Source organism: Strigops habroptila, chromosome 8 (assembly GCF_004027225.2).
Source record: "Strigops habroptila isolate Jane chromosome 8, bStrHab1.2.pri, whole genome shotgun sequence".
Lineage (NCBI taxonomy): Eukaryota > Metazoa > Chordata > Aves > Psittaciformes > Psittacidae > Strigops > Strigops habroptila.
Window position 1 is genome coordinate 16411841 of NC_044284.2, and position 18027 is coordinate 16429867.

At 37.3% G+C, this 18027-nt stretch overlaps 1 protein-coding gene across 2 annotated transcripts in view; it reads right to left on the minus strand.

The window, feature by feature from the left end:
* The window catches only part of CDC73 (cell division cycle 73), a 111964-nt gene that overhangs the window by 85713 nt on the left and 8224 nt on the right, over positions 1-18027 (minus strand). For both annotated transcript variants that reach the window (XM_030495376.1, XM_030495377.1), the window contains 5 exons: positions 17865-17927; positions 17726-17778; positions 15928-16016; positions 13508-13724; positions 785-883 (listed from right to left, as the gene is read on the minus strand). In XM_030495376.1, coding sequence (XP_030351236.1) covers positions 785-883; positions 13508-13724; positions 15928-16016; positions 17726-17778; positions 17865-17927 — 521 coding nt within the window. The remainder of the gene's footprint in view (positions 1-784; positions 884-13507; positions 13725-15927; positions 16017-17725; positions 17779-17864; positions 17928-18027) is intronic.

Here is an 18027-nt window from a genome sequence, read left to right on the forward strand (position 1 = left end):
AGAAGGCACTCTGGGGAAAAAAAGTTTTAAAACAGAGACTCACTAAAAACCAATACAATTTTTTTTGTGGATGGTTTAATTATGTATTCACAACTATTCTGAATGGGACATTTGAATAGTGCTGTGCACAATTTACAAAATTTAACACAAAGCAAATATTCAAATGTCAGAATTCATCTTGCTATTTAAATTTAGTTCTTAGTTAAATGCAGTAGCAGCAAAAACAAATCCAAGTATGATTAAATAGCTTCTATAGCAGACTGCCACTCAGTTCAAGAATATATCAGGTTTAATAGAACTCAATAGTAAACACCATAATACAAAACAAATCCTGTCTAATACCTAGAAAGACTTAACCAATAAAGCTCTAACTCTCTCCTCCTGGTTTTACAGGCCAAAGAAAGCTGGTTCAAGCTGTTCCTACGCATGAGTCATGTTCCAGATTCTGAAAGCATTTGCTACCCTATCTGTCAGAAAAACAGCAAAACATTTTGTTTGAAATGGCAGTAGTCTCATCTAATACATTTTTTTGCAAATAGATGCAGGATGTCACTAGTGTTTGATAGATGCAGAAGCTGGCACTAGCAGTTTAATCTCTAGTAACAAGAACACATTGAACAAATTAAACTAATATATTCAACTGCTTAAATACCAATACATGTAATCTAAGTCAAAGAATATCTGTGAAGTTATGCTTGAAGTTAAATTTCATATTTAAGTACAACATGACACTCTACTCTTACTTTTGGGGTAACAGCCTTCATATTCAAAGTGCTGCTCTTACCGTTGGTGCTGTATTTGGTGCAGGTCTTTGCTCAGGTGCTCGGCCTTCTTCTCTGGCTTTTACTGATTGAAGAATTGCAAAAATATTCTTGGCAAAGTTCTGAAAAACATACCAGATACCCATGAACCTTGCTGACTATATGGGTTTCATGTAATACCACAGGTAGAAGACACCATTTACTCAACTTGTGCTTCACAGAAAAACAGAACTAGTGCACCAATTTTCTAAACAGACGTTTCCTGATTACTTTTCTGTGACAGAATCCAAACAAAGTTTTAAGGCATCATTGCAACCCCCTGTTCTTTAAGGTCCAAACTTGCTAAACCTAACTGGCTTCATTACACTTCAAGGTAAACCAAACTCCTCACAAAGCTCTTGTAATCTGCTTCTCCCCTCTTGCCTACTATGTCCTTACAGTCCCTTCAGAACTCTTCATGATGTACTAAGAAGGAAAAAGTTTTGCTGAAGATTTCCGGAACAAGCCTCATCTCTGAGACCCAAGTACACACCTGTTAATGAGAGCCTGTCTGCTCACTCAGAAGTGAGGCATGTCTCAGGCACAGTTCCTTTGTTTGCCTAACCCTGCTAAAAGCTTTCCTCCATCAAGAGAGCAGGCTCAGCTCCTCTTAGGGAAGAGCCCTCATGAACCCTGATCCTGCTGAGGCAAGGCAGGCAGCCACCTCCTGCGCTTTCCAGCAGGGCTCTCGAGAAGGGCAGAACATGCTTCAGCTGTTTGTTAACAGTTTACAGTCACAACCCCACCACAGTGTGGTGCACTTATTTTAATATTTATCTTGAATTACAATTTCACTCCATTTGGCACCAAGTAATTTAAATAGTAGTGCCTTTCATTTAAAACTGGAGGAAGCAAGTACAGCAATCACATTCACAAGTCTGTCAGATAACCAAGTCACTGAGACACAACTGAACAAATACCAATCAACGTTTTTAAAAAACATTCCTCCTGGTGAGAATAGTAGGACTGCTTTATTCTAAACAAAAATGTAAACACTAATTACATTTTTGAAAGGCATATGCTTTTTACATTACCACTCAATAGGCATTTTAAGCTATAGATGTATGTGTTCTCAACATCTGTCATTACTGTCAATTTTCGGTAATAGTTCATCAGTAAAAGAAACCTTTTATCAATTAAGGAAAACAGCTTTTTTACTGGTTCAGAACAGTATAAAGTATTCACAAAATGCTTAGGTTCTTTCAGAGTATTGTATACTAACACTGAGGCAGTGCTGTTTAACACCACTGGTGTTACAAAATAAATGCACAAAATACAAAACAAAAACTTGTGTGGTGACTTTTGTAGAAATCATTTAGAGCCCTGTAATGGAAAGCTTCTCTAAGCTTGTTCACTTGACCTCAGTCAGCATGCTGTCAATCTGCTCCAAACCAGAGGGGCAGGAACTGGAAGACCACCAGAAACCACTTACAAAGGCAAAGCCTTTCCTTGAGCAAACCCAGTTCTTTTCACAAAGACTGAAAGAACTCTCACAAAACTGTATTTGAACTTCTTTTCAGTCAGAAAAATCCGTGAGGGGAGAGGAGGAAGTATGGGAGGTGGTGTGGAAAAACTTTAAAGAGCTGTGAGCCATGAATGTATCAACTACATGATCAGTTCTGTTCTTCAGAAAATAAGCCTGAACTACATGCTTTTACTGGGAATTCACAGATTTCGCCCAAACTGTGGACTGGGCAGCATATCAATCACAATTCCTGTCATTGCTTTGCTTTATCACATTCTGTCTCTTGGAAATGACAATCTACTCAGTCTTCTGAAGTTCAGGAGGAGGAACTACTTAAATAACAAGAGCAGGAATTCTATATGAGTGACTGTCCATGTAGAAGACAAGTCTTCTATCAGTCACAAGGCAGCTATGACGAGCTTTCACATCATATTTCATTCACAAAAATCTATAGTTAACATACTCTTAAAGTGAGCTTACATTTCAAATCAAGTTTTTTTTTCCAAAGGCATTTTTGCATCTCAGATTTTAATAGCCTGAAATAACCTGGACCAAATTTTGAATTCTTTCAGGTAAAAAAAAAACCCCAAATAAACAAAAAACAAACAAACCAACCAACCAACCCCCACAAACCACCCACACGCACAGGATTTTCTCCTATCTGAAAAGAAGTTGCTAACAAGCATGGAATTACCAAGTGTTCTTGCTCATGTCTTTTCCTGCAGCATGAAAATGCAGGTTCCCCAAGGCCACAACTAACACGTGTTTCTAAGGGGAAAACACAGCAGTGTTTTAACAAGCACTCAAACTAATGTCATTATCTGGCTGTTCATTGGCTTGCTTGGGGGATGGGGGATTACATTCCTGTGACAGAAAAAATGATGGAGCAGGAAGTCCACTGCAGGTACCAACTGATTTGCAAAGCCCTGCAGAGCTGCAAGACTGCTAAGTTTCCATTGTTCATCCCTTCAGAGATCAGAATATGAATATCCCCTAGCTTCTGCCCTACATTTAGTTAAACTTAGCATCAAGTTCAACATTGTTATTACCAAAAACTTGTGATCTGGGGAAAGCGCAGAAAAAGAGAGGAAAAGAAAGAAAGAATGAAAAAAAGAAAATATCTGTTTCTCTGCACTAAGTCTTTAAAAAGCCTGAACATGCTTTAAAAACCATGTTTAAAAAAAAATCCTTACTATGTAAAAGAACAATTCCATCAATTCTTGTTGTTACCTGCCTTGAGCACTGCTACTCCCATTGAAAGCTCTTTGTTGATTCCAACTGTGTCTACACCTCATAATAATTCATCACTTTGGAGGCAAAATGTTTCAGGATCGACTAAATCAGGGTTTTGACATTGTCTTAAATAAAGCCCTATCGTAATACACTATTCTGCCCATCCTCACTCATGCTTCCGCAAAGAAGACTCACGCACTAGATGTAAATTCGAAGGGAGAACAATGGTAGCCAAAAGACAATCAATAACAGCAGCTATGGTCAGATAAATATAGTCAATCATCTTACAGTAAGAGAGTCATACAGTCATACTGCAACAGTATTTAAATTCTCAACGTTTACTGGCACAGATGCTCTATCCCTTGCCACAGTGACTAACATACATCAAGTCAAGTTACTATCACTGGAGTTAATTTAACACCAGGCTGTTTAAGGAGAAATACCGGAATAAGTAAGATCAGCCTGCTCTGCTGGGGAAGACTCAATCAAGTTACATGATTACCATGACTCCTTTTGCAATAGAAATACTTCTTTTTTTATAACAGTCATCACCAAAGAGAAATATCAATTTCAACCCCGTAGAAAACAATTCTGGAGGCGAAAAAAAAAAAAAAAAGCATACTTAATCATCTGAACAAAAATTAAATACTAACCAACATATAAAACTAGAGGCATATTCACTATTACACAGCAAGGCTTATAGGGCTTCCAAACTTTCCTATAGCTAAGTTGTAAGCAACTTTCAATCAGATTTTACATTCTGGTATTTCAGTACAGAGAGAAGAGCCTAGGAACAACCATATAAACTCAAACTCCTATTTGAGCTGTAAATAAGCTGATTTCTTGTTGGACATGCATCCCAGAATGATCAAGATGTGCAAAATGCAACAAACACTGTCCAAACTTCTAGCAGAGCTGGAGAAAGAAGAATCAAGTCCCTACCACACTTCTTTACACATTTGCTTGATATGCTCAGGTATACTCCCATGTCCTTTGCAGCCACTGACAAGACTAAAAGGCATGATGCAGTACCAGAAATGCAATATTTCTGTCACAAATTTTCAGCAATTCTTATGTACTGCATGACATGAAAAATATAAACAGTATTCAGGTGGTCTTGTAAAAGTACAGCAGAAATAAAGAAATTATTCATACAGAACATGAACTGATGAACTGTAAATCTAAAAATATTTTGCACATTTAAATTTAAAGTACACATTTAAATCTGGAGTCCTTCATTTAAGGCATCACTTTCCTATGCCTCAGAATTGCATCTTCAACTTGTGAACTGTTCACCAATATTGAAGTTAATCTTCTCTCCTCCTTGCTCTTCTAATTTAAAAGATAATCCTAAAGCACTGTATTTTTTACATTGTGTGCTAGGTTGCCCTCAGAATCAAAGTTTGGATGTATTCAAGACTGATATTCTGGGACTATCACTAGCAACTGCAAGCATGCAAATGTATTAGTAGAACAGCTATGCAACCTATTGCTATTCTCTGCACTGTGCTTATTATACCATAAAAATTTCCATAATTTCTGAACCAGCATCTTTCCTTCCACAAGAACCCTTCAAATAAAGGCCACATCTAAAAAAATGGGGGGGAACGAGGGAATCAGACACTCCCTTTCACAAAAAGTTACTCTCGGAATCAAATAAGTTTTTTTTTATATTCCGGTGAAAAAGTTCATTCATGTATTACTATAGTCTACAGCACTGAATCGAAAACATAGCTATTAGCCCAGTGTATTTGTGGACTGTGTTGCCAGCAAGAAGTTCCACTCCTCACTTGGTCCATCTTATCTTTACTAAATTTTTATAGCAAGAGTATTTTATGAAAGACAACTAAAACATTTTGTTTGAAATAGCACAAAGGCTAATTCAGAAGTATGAAAGAGCAGCAACACTATAATATTCTGAGATACAGCACAGCTTAATATCTGCTCCAAGACCCCCTCATACATAATCTGAGTTTATTTGTCCTATGAATGCAGCATAATGATTTTTATTTTTTTTTTAATAGTTATAGAAATAGTGCTTAAGAATAGCGAAGTTACTTTATAGCCAACCTAAATTTGCTTTCAGGAAACATGCTTTATTCTACAGATTTTTCTGACAAATTCGAGGTACCTATTTACAAAACAAGATTCATTATTGCTCAATATAAATACGATTTTTATAATCTGGCCCATCTTTCCTTTGAATGCTATATGCAAAACATTTGCACTAGTGCCTAGCAGCAATAGAACAGTCTTCCCAGTTTTACTAAGTAAGCTAATGTAAGATAAAGTGGAGCCGGGAACTTAAGCTATACCATGCCATTACACTTGTGCACAGCCATGCTAAAACCATATGCTTTTTCCATTTGAAAGCACTAATGAGGACACTAGTTGCTATTAACCTGGCACACCTTCGCCTTTTCAGTTTCCCTATTAAATTCACCACTACTATGAATTTCAGGAACATAGACTAATTCTGCCACCTAGAGCCTGCACGTAAAGTTGCTTTTACAACAGAATAATTTCTTCTAGATTATCCAAAATTTTACTCTCGGATATTCTAGCTGTCAAAAGTGATCAAAATCTGACACTAGTCTTTTTAGAAAGATATTTTAAATATTTTACAGTTACAAGGTCATAGAAAAGAATTTACATTTAGAATTATCACTGTAGTATTAATCCCCTGATAGGTGACTTCACTAGTAAGAATGCTCAGAAGATACCAGAACAAAAATGAGAACTGAAAGCAACTGAAAAAAAAAAATCATTTCTCACAGCATTTAGTTCAGATGTATTAGTTACTGTTAAAAAGATCAAGCCTATGAATAAAATACGTCTAATTAAAAAAAAAAAAAGTATGCAAATACTAACTGCAGTGGTAATAGTTTCCTGGTGATAAAAACCTAAAAATATTGACCACCATAACGATGAGATTCATTTGCAGAAAATGCTAAGTCCTGCTATTTAATACCTACGTACAGGAATAAAGGAAAGCACAAAGGAATAGTGTTCTGAAATAGTTCAGAGCAAGATACTGTATTAGATAAATCTGCAGTTTGTGGTAAACACCTCATACCAGGAAAGCACTAATCCCTCTAGCTAGGTCAGCTATAAACTCCACTCACCTTATTCAGTTCTGGACTTCTCACCACCATGCACACAAAAATACCCAGAAGCTGGGGGTGAGGCGGTGAGGAAATACAATCAAGATTATGGAATTTAATATGTACAATTCACAGTCATGTGCTACAAAATGAAATTAGAGCCGAGTACATTCCTGTCTGTACTAATGTCCTTTTTTATGGATACATAATACATTGAGGATCATCAACCTCTTACTCAAAGAAAAGTATAGATAACTAGGACATTACAACAGGACTGCAATAACTAAAGACACCAAATCTAAAAAATTATGAACATTAAAAAAAGTCAAAAAAACAACCACACAACAAAAAATTTATTTAAACAAATTGCTTGTTATACAAAAATATTTGTGTTTTCAAAACAAAGCTTAAGAAAAATATGCATTGAATAGCCTAGTTTAAGTCTTTCAAAAGAGAACGGAGAATATAAAAATACCAGGAATAAGACCAAAAAACACTTTATGTGATCCAGGATTACTTCTTACTCTATTGGAAAGAGGGCAATTTGCATATATAAACCAAACATTACTCAGATTATTCTCTTAATTCTTTGGTAAATATTAAACAAGGAAACTATTAACTACCCAGACTGTGAGAGAATCAAATTGGTCAGTCTTCCGAAGCAAAGGAAAAGCAAGCAATGAGACCTTTGTTTCAATATTTCAGCCTAGACCTAGCAATATGTACATAAACAAACAACTTGACATTGGCAAAAAATACAATTTCATTTATCAAAGGTTATGAAACTAGAAGGACCAACTTTCACATAGCTCTGATCCCATACCAAGTTTTAACTATCTAAATAGTTTCTCCACTATTAATGGATAACTACATAAGGAGCCCACATTTGATCACTGGTTTTATACACAGCTAATTCCATTAGAAAAATGTTTACCTTGACTTCAGATTTCTCATGAACAACTTACATGGTTCTACTTCACTGTTTTTCCCTGGAATGTATCCAAGCACATGGTAACATTAAGACACTGTACAGGTCCTAGTGCCTTACAAAGTTTTCAGAAGACTTACACAAGGCTCAAGGAAGACAGTAAAGAAGGGATTTACCTATCTGTTAAAAGATGCTGAGAAATCCACAAAGCCAGCAGCTGGACAAGTCCCACGCAGCTGCTGCACATACATACAAACGTGTGTCTGTGTCTGGACTCACATACATGAAGCATGTATAGCCATCATTCCCATCTTAGTCAAAGCAATTTACAAAGGTTGTGTGGTATAACCTTAAAAACTTCTCCTATGTTCAACAGGATGGATTATACTATTTTTCCTGTACAAAGGGTTCGAGTTCAGTTGAGAAAAGATAATTCTAATATACTCACAACTGTAAGAAAATATGACAGAGTGCTACCCAAACTTCAAAGTTTCAGCAATAATTTGTAGCAAATCCCTATGTATTGGGTCTAGCTGAGATGGAGTTCATTTTCCCCACAGCAGCCCTCATAGTGCTGTGTTTTGTATTGGTACCTGGAAAGGTGTTAATAACACACCCGTGTTTTGGCTACTGCTGAGCAGTGCTCACACAGCATTAAAGGCTGTCTCTCTTAACATTCCCCCTCACCAACAGGCTGGGGCTGGGCAAAATCTTGGGAAGGGACACAGCCAGGACAGCTGACCAAAGGGATATTCCATACTACATAATGCCTGCTCAGGAATAAGAGCTAAAAGGAAGGAAGGGGGTGTGTGTGTGTGTGTGTCTGTTATGACATCCGTCTTCTAGAGCAACTGCTACGTGTACTGAAGCCCTGCTTATTGGGAAGTGGCTGGACATCGCCCAATGATGAGAAGTAGAGAATAAATCACTTATTTTCCTTTGCTTCTGTGTGTGGCTTTTGTTTTTCCCTTTATTAAATTGCCTTTATCTTGACTCATGGGGGTTTTTCCATCTTATTTTCTCCCTCCATGTCCTGCTGATACAGGGAGTGATAGAGCAGCTCATTGAGCACCTGGAATCCAGACAAGGTCAACACACCACACTTTACAAAGAAAAGAATGGAAGAATTTAAAATGAAACAAAACCAAAACCAGACATCCAAAATGCCCAGAGCTCACTATTCCTGTAAGAATACTGGTTCATTTCAAAAAGTTACGTATTCACAAGGCCAGTATGAGTGCATTTCCAAGATTCCAGTTTTAAGATTTCTCTATGCACAATTACAGCATGTTCAACCCAGCCCACCCAGTTATCATGTTGCTTATCTAAGAAATATTTCTAAGCAATCTGGAAGATTAGCAAAAAAATTGTAAAAAATTAAGTAAATTGCAAGTCACCAACAAAAATATGCCCTCCAAATACACCTGTGAATGCTGAAACTCCTGCTTAATTTGTTCCTATGGGAAGAATTCAAGTGCCACAAACACAGTTACAGTAGACATAGAATGAGGACATTTTTCCCTTCAGAAGAGATGGCTGAAGCCTGCTACCAGAGATCATAAAAAAAAAAAAAAAAAAAATCAAAGGATTATTCAGGAAGGACACAGAAGGAAGTAATCAATTTCAGTTTAAACAGTTTCTCCTATGTGTTAAGCAGTTTATTTTAAAAACCAGCCAGACACTTATTTAAAAACATGTAAGCAACAGAACTGAAAGCTCTCCAAAGCTATTCAAAACTTAGCACTTCAAACACTTCTGATGGTAAATATTCTCTACACCTGTCCTGCTTCTTTCCCCCAGCACACCCAGCTGTACTGGGTCTGACCGTAGCAATTCCCTTACCCTGATTTTTGTGTGTGTTTGTGAAGATGAAGAATGAGAACTGGACTGCATGAACAGCGAGGACAAACAGAAGAGACTAATTTTTTAAAGCTCAAAGCAACTGTGGGTGTTAAAAGAATGATCAAAGTATTCCGAAGCAGCTCTAGCATCAAGTATTTATTATTGCTTTTAAAATCTCACTAAGTTTTCAGTTGGTTAGATTGTCAGTTGACTCACCACAACTGCAGTGTTATGCTGTATGTCTTTAGCTAAACCTGAAATTAAATTGCTTTAAACCATATATCCTCTCAAATAGTTCTAAAATTAAGATACTATGAGAGGGGAAAAAACCCCACCTTAAGACTCAATAGATCCAATTTGGCTTTGAAAAGTGATTACATAAAAATGTCACATTATTCTTAAAATCTTCAAGACTGCACTACAGACCTGGGGAAGGCCAACAGATATTTAAAACAGACAGTGCAGGATGACTCATCCACTAGCGATTAAACAAAGCACTATTTCCAATAGAAGGTAGAACTGCATAATAACCAGGCAGAAAACCACGGAAAAATACCACAACAAAAAGGTCTAAGCAAAACTGAAAAATAAGCAAGCAGACAAATGCGAATTCTAAAAATCTTAAAAAACAAAAGTAGACAACTGAACTGAAATGTCTGATTTTACAAACAATAGGAACCTCACAAAAATCAATAAAAAGACAGCAAGGGATCGATGCAGCATCTGATCAAAACAGGGTAACAGAGGGAGTCGTACAGATAAAGGACCTATGCGATATATTACAGAAAGCGTAGAGTCAAATAACCTACGAATGACAACCACTGAATGATAGTAGATGAATGATAGCCTGTCCCAAATCACCAGAGCATTAGGGCTATATTGCCAACATGAAGGGGACCGTACAGAGACTTCCAAAGAAGAATACAGTAGTTATGAGAGATCCAGTTACTTTGCAGATTGGATTATGTGTCAAGGAGCAAAGTGATGCAGTGGTTAATTCTTTAGCTATCATAAGTAACTGCTTCTTGGAGCAACTGGCCAAAGTAGTCACAAAAGGAAAAGCATCTCTTTATTTAGTCCATAGTACCTATTCTACAGAGGCAGCTGCTGAAGAATATTCTGTAACAATGCACTTAAATTCAACATTCTTGTAAAAGGCAAAAAAACCTCAACCCTACAGCCAGGAAAAAAATCCACCATTAATTTCAGCAAGGGGAGCTATGTAACAATGAAGATGCTATCAAAAGATAATTAAAAGCAGCACTTAAAAGGGCAGAATGCCACTATCATGAAAACCTTTAAAGACACTAAAAAAGAACACTACGTCACTGGAGACTTAAAAAAAGAGAAAAAAAGTCCTGGAGGGATTCTATAAAGCAAAAAAAGGCTATCTGAAGTAAAATCAAACTTCAGAATCAGAAAATGTGTCCAAAAGGAGAAACAGTAAATACTCCATAAGTATAGTTAAGATCACTGCCACCTACGTAGAATTTTGAGGAGTATCTTGCTCAAAGACAGAGGAAACCTGCCAGGAAGCTGATAAGGACAATAGATTATTTTCTTTTTGCTGTGGCCTGATCTTCCTAGTGTTTTCCTTTTGCACCTTAAGCTATCTTGTTTACTACAGAGAATACTGGGAAAGCTCATACACAAGAGTTTTTCCTCTGTGGAGAAGAGATCTTGAGGAGCTGCCTCAGACTGAAGCAATTCTTGGAAAGAAACAATAAAACTGATATTTTGCAACACTCACTCTTTGTCACCATTCACCCAGGAGTTCTAAAGGAATTCAGAGATTAAAAAAAAGTCAGACACTCATGGTATGTAAACTACAGTTGAAGTCAATTTTGTTTTTAAACATTCTAGGAGGATTCAAGAGACTGCAGATGAATCTGTACCAACCAGAGAGTGAAAATTTATGACAGAAAGAATTATCAGGCACATTAGCAATTCAAGTATCATACGGAAAAGTCAGAACAGCATTTGTAGAGGCGTATCATTCTTCCCTGACCAGAATTCTCCAAACAAACATAAGGAATGATCTGCCTGAGAGAACGTATCCGCGTTTCATTAACTTTTGAGAAGTCCTTCACAAAGGTCCTAATAACAACAAAAAAACACAAACAAAAACCCACCACCACACTACCACACACACATTAAACAAAAAACCCTCCCAACTAACCTACAAACAAACAAAAAACCCTGAGCTGTTCTGGGATAAATCACACCCTGAGTAACAAGTGATGTTTCCCCATCTACTTACTCTCACTGTTAACTGTACAAAACCATAAACATTAACATTCCATGATTTCTGTCCGTGCTATCAAGAATGCTCCTGCAATCCTGCACAAACAAAAATAAAGACTTGCTATTCTGCCTGTCACATTCATCAGGCTGTCAAAGTAATGCACACTGCAGTCCAAGACCAAACTTGATCTCGTTTCTCATCTTTCTCCCCATGTTAGGTTTTGCTTAAAAATCATTAACTCATCTCACCACTATTACAAGGATACTGCAATAAAACATTCAACTCTTCTCCTAGTATCTTTGCAAGTTTCCCTTTGAAGGCAAGTAACGTTATGAATGCCATGAAAAGCTACCCAGATTCCTGCAGTACAAACATTTCCAGTGACTAAAACATTGAAGGCTTTTATCGGCACTGAGTTTGCTACGTATCTCACACTCAAAGAAGCAACACCCACTCTGCATGCAGCACTCAGGTACGCGCCACATACCTAGTAATTACCCCATAAATCATAAATGAAATTATTCTACCACTAATGCTGTGAGACCAGGTTGCAAAAATGAGTACTGTTAAAAATAAGACAAATGAAAACTGGGACCTCCTCTACTTCTAAACATTATATTCCTGTGACAGTACTTAAAGAAGTGAAGGCAAAAGGATACAATTTGACAATAACCTCAGGAAATCAGACATTTGCTATCTTTTAGAAATTGACATGGGAAATCTAGTGCCAAGTATCATTGCAATAAAACAATCCTAACTGTCCAAAGAAAACAAGCTGTCGGCTGTGTTTGCAACCATGTTCTGGATGGCACATAACCAAGCACAGCTAAAGACCTCGATTAAAGGAGCATGAAGGGACAAAAATATAAAGAAAAGCCTCCTCATGGTAACGCTTCCTCGTTTTGTTCATTTTAACATTTTCTCTGCTACTACTTTGGTGTTTTACATGGCTTAGGAGCCTTTGGACTTACAACATACACATGTTGCTACTTCTGTCAGTTACTCCCCACTTATGTGTGTTTCAAACCCTCAGATACAGCATTGCCAAATGTAGGGCTGGATCCAGCTTTGTTTAAGAAGTAAGCAAGTCCTTGGTACCTTTTAAATGGCTGAAGCAAGTTTTTTGAGATACATTTTAGGCTTACTGCAATGAGGTAAGAACAAACTCTTCTGTCACCAGCCCACCAAGCCTACCTTTACATAGAACACTGTCATGGTTCAAGACCAGCTGGTAACTCAGAACCACACAGCTGACCTCTCACTCTCCCCTTCTTCCCTCCCCCCTGCTCCCAGAGAGACAGGGAGGAGGAACAAAAGAATGTAAATCCCACAGGTTGAGATAAGAACAGTCCAGTAACTAAAGTATAACATAGACCCACTACTCCTACCAATAATAATGATGATAAGGGAAATAAGGGGAGAGAATACAATTGCTCACCACCCGCCAACCGATACCCAGCCCGACCCGACCAGCAATCTGCACCTTCTGGGTAACTCCCCCCAGTTTATACACTGGGCATGACGTGCTGTGGTATGGAATACCCCTTTGGCTAGTTTGGGTCAGGTGTCCTGTCTCTGCTCCCTCCCGGCTTCTCGTGCCCCTCCTCACTGGCAGAGGATGAAAGACTGAAAAGTCCTTGATCGGGGTATGCATCACTTGGCAACAACTAAAAACATCAGTGTTAACAGCATTGTTCTCAGGCTAAAGTCAAAAACACAACTCTGCACCAGCTACTGAGAAGCAGAAAAATAACTATTACAGCTGAACCCAAGACAAACACTAAACATAATCTCCCCAGTCACCTACAGTTAACAAACAAGCGATATAGAAAATAGAAAATGTGATTTGACACTTGGATCATAAAACCAGTTTGGTATCCAGAGCATTACCTTGCCTGTGCTTTGCAAGATTGTAGTTCTGGTCCTCCACACTCTCTCCCTGCTGACAATATCTCTGGTTACATCCACTTCAGCATCCACAAAACTTCTCTGTTTAAGAGCAGTTATGTCATCATCCAGATCAGTTTTGATAGTGGATCTTTTCTTCGCCATGATTTTTGCTTTGATAGCAGCAATTTTTTCCACTGACATGGCCTCAGACAAGGACCTAAATGAGCAAAAATAAAAGGAGAGACTGAATAATTGCACAAACAATTCTTTTGAATGACTTGAGAATGAGTAACTTCATCCTGCTTAAAGTTTGTGGCTATGCTATACAATACAAAAGAGTCACCTTACATGTATTTAAAGATTACATGAGCTTGGCATTGCTGGTTTGGGCATGAGAATCGGACTTCTGACAAAAGACTTCATCCCAGTTTTAGCACAAAAACCATCCAAAGCCTCTAACTAAGATTACAAATGTCAAGCATCAGGACTAACACTTCCATTTACAACATCATCTGAATTTCAGCTGCCCCTTATTTGTTTAGTGGATTACAATTTTGTGTCCAGTCAATAAATCCCTGGCTGTGCCAAGGCTTCCGAAACACTAATCTAAATTTCAGCTAAGGTGCTGTTACATGAACTTCGCCACTTGGGAGACATGTTACCTTTTCAGAGCATGTAGACCAAACAAAAAACAGATGGTAGTAACTTTGCCAACATTAATCTGTGTTTGAGGTAGCTCAGTTCAGTCCAAGAGTGCAACATTTTTACTTATTTGCTTTTAATTGTAAACACAGAATCTGCTTGCCAAACAGTGAGCTGAAGCAAAAAAAACCTGACTGAATTGCACAATCCCAACTGCACATAACCAGTACACTTGTACATGATTTTTTTTTCGGAGATTACATTCAAAAATTAATACAATACTGGTTGTAACTAGGCTATTGGAAAGGGAACTTTTTTGTGTTGCTGTTAAAGTAACAACAGTGACAAGCACAGAGTTCAAACTCACTGCCTGTAAAGCTATTTTGACTTTTCTTTTTAAGGGCCATCTTTTACATTCAGTGTTACAAACAAAAAAACCAAACCACTGTGTAAATACAGAATCCAAAGTAATTAAGTAATTACTATTTACTAATTACTAATAATACTCAGTAATCCTCACTGTAGTGTTGTCTCACAACTTCAAAATAAAGCTATGATTTACTCAAGCTAGTATCAAAATTATTATACAAAACAATGTGCGTGCTTTTTGATTTTTTTGATCTTTAGACCTTCTGATTTTTAAGTCAGGTGTGACAATCAGATTTTCTTTCCCCACCCCCCCATAGTTTCCCTTTAAGTACACCTATGAAAGAGACAGAGAGGAAAAAAGCATTCAAAGTATGTATTTTTTTCATGCGGTTAGGTGCAGTTATGGATTCTACAAATGCCTCAACTTTGCTATACCTACTGTTGCAAGGCTAACACTTCAGTTTAATCCCAGCAAAGGATGGACAAGGATTCACAGTATTGTTTATGCTCGAGAGATAAATTTCTCAAGAATACAGTTGATCTATCAAGTCAAACTACTTACCTGCAAAATCCAACCCAGACAAAGCAGTACATTAATTCGTACTCATACATGACTCCAATTTTACATTATGTGAGCTAACACACCAAATAAATTAAGCAGCTACCTTTACTGTAAGACTCCTGAGCTCAGGTATTTGAAAACAAACTATTAAGAGTCTGGTATCCTACTAAGCCAAGATCCTTAGCATCAACAAGATCTTGCACAAATTTCATTTCCTCTCTGCTTGGCTTTGAGAAGATATGGTATAAGACTCAAAACTAGCTGTCCTTCTTCGCAAAATTCTGGATGGATACAATGGAAGTGGAAAGGAGACAGGCAAGTTTTCAAGCATTTGAATACTGATTACTACTTATGGCAGTGACTAGTACACTACCCTCTGCTAGCCTACTTGAGGCATGAAGCTCACCTCTGTAGGGAGTCAAACAGAGGTTGTGTTTGCCTTTGATCTGTTCTTACAATGTTTTCCTCCTTCTGCATGCAAGACATTCCTCAATACAGGATATTTTTCTTTAAAAGGAAGAGATAATCAGCTTCCACCTGCAGTTCTGCATGTTATATTCAACTGCTTTGATAAACTCCATGGCAGAAGAAAGCAGAAATGACAGAGAAAACTGCTCTCTTCTGAAGACAAACCAAATCTCATGCCATGACATCTGAACTTCCACTAAATAAGAGTCTGAACAGGCAAGAAGTTCTGCCTCCTCACGCACTACTAATGATAGTACCTAAGGGAGGGAAACTTCCACTGAGAGCTATTGGACAGGAGTAAAACTATTGCCTTAAACAGCACAAGAAGTGTTATTAGTCCTTTAATTAAGCATTATCCATAAGAAAAAAATATTCCTACCTGATCTGCTCCGTTTGCACGATACCTTCTTTATGTCCTTCCAACCGAGCTGCCAACCGCTCCTTGTCAAGGCGCACGCACTCTTCATCCTAGCAGTGACAGTAATGTTTAATTTTTTGTGCATTCTCTTCAGAAAAAAATAAACACATCTAGCATTAAAGCTATTCAGAATTTATTTTTTACATAAATCTTTATTTCCAATTATTTGTGATCTGTGCACTAGCATTAACTGTACAGCTATTAGAAACTCCCTCTCAAGAACCATAAATAATAATTAGAATAATGAAAAGGAAACTACCCTTCCCTCATTAAGAGCCTTGCTCAGACAACAATTGAGAACAATAGAAAAATCAGTCAGAGAACATAAAAGCTGGGAAACAATGCTCACATTCAGGTAGAAAAACACATATACACACATACGTACTTAAGGCAGATTTACTGGATGCTTACATTTGCATATATATTTAATCAGTGACATTTTTAAAGAAAAGAACTGCTCAGAACAGAAATGTTAAAAAAAGCAACAAGTCAAGAGTAAGGAAGTCTCTAGTTACTGAAACCAGGATTGAGACAGCTGTCTAATTTGAGAAAGCAGTAGAGACATGTTACTTTATGCCATGTTTTCAGCTTCTTAATGCTGGTATCGCTTGTGTTCAACCTCTTATTTCCCCACAAAACTTCTAACAGCATCAAGCCTGTCCTATTGCTAAAGGCTGTTTGGAAAGGATCAAGCACAGCAAAACCAGTCATGTCCATGTATCAGAAAAGACCTGGAATCTCTACACCACATGATCTCCAAGTAACTTAAAACACACTTTACAGACTCGGAGCTGCTGGAGCAGCAAGGAAAGAAACAAAGAGGCCCATAAGCTCATTAGGCTCATATGCATAATTCCATTTCTGCAAATTATGATGGCAAAGATCTACAGTTTCAAAACATAGTGGCATCACAGCCACAAACAGTAATAGAGTACAAAAACCTATAGATCACCTCACAGTAATCACCTGCTTGTATGCCATTAAGAACGCATGAAGTTTTTATGGTTACGTAGTTATAGCTGAGCACAATGTTCAAATTCTTTTCTTGAATAAGAATTTATGTACTGTGATAACTCTTCTTCTAAGAAGAAATCTAAAGCCTTAGTCCTCTGAATATAGATACAGCCAGATCTATATTAACTCAGAAGAGACAGCTGGACGAGCATAGTTTAAAAACAAATACTTAGGAAAACAGCAAGTCAGATTTTAAAATCAGAGCTAAGTAATACAGTGTGTGTAATAACTAGACGTATTGCTTCTATTTAAGAGGCACTTGTGAAAATACAGTGTTATATTATTTACCTAAGACACAGCTTCACAAAACAGTAATCACAGGGACAGTTTCATATACTGCTCCCATATGAAGGAACTCAATTAGCAGGTAAAACAAATAAGAATCCATCAATAGAGATAAGACTGGCATTTAGTTAAAATGCCAACTCATGGATGGTAAATAACTGTAGTGAGCCATTAAATAGCACTTTTATTCCCATCCCATAGCTCTTAGGTTATAATTACAGGTACTTACAGATATGTGGTCAAGCTTTCCCCTTTCACACTACAACATACATCTAGCAATTAAAATTTCAAGTTTAAATCAGAGGCTTAAGTTCTACCTCCTTCCAGTTCACGTTCACATGAACAGAAGTATTGTGTGCACCCAGAAGACAGGTAGCCCAACTGAACTGCTACAAAAACAGATAAATACTGTAACTTATCACCACCCCCAATGTGTAGCAATGACAGTTACTCTCATTACCTCTATTCTTGGTTTCTTTGCTTCTGCTAATATTTCATCTGCTGCTCTTTTAACTAAAAGAAAAAGAGGACATTAAGAATGCAAGATTGTAGTAGACTCATAAAATAACCATCAAAGTTATTTTCTAGTTAAACTGTACCTTGAGTGGACCGTTGAAGACCAATTTCAAGTGGAGCACTTCTGTCTATGCTTGATGAGGTTGCTGTAATCAAACAGAACATTTCATTTCAGTACAAGACTTGCAAAAGTATTTCAGTATAAAAGGAAGAAGATATATTGCAACAAGGGAAATTCTAACTACG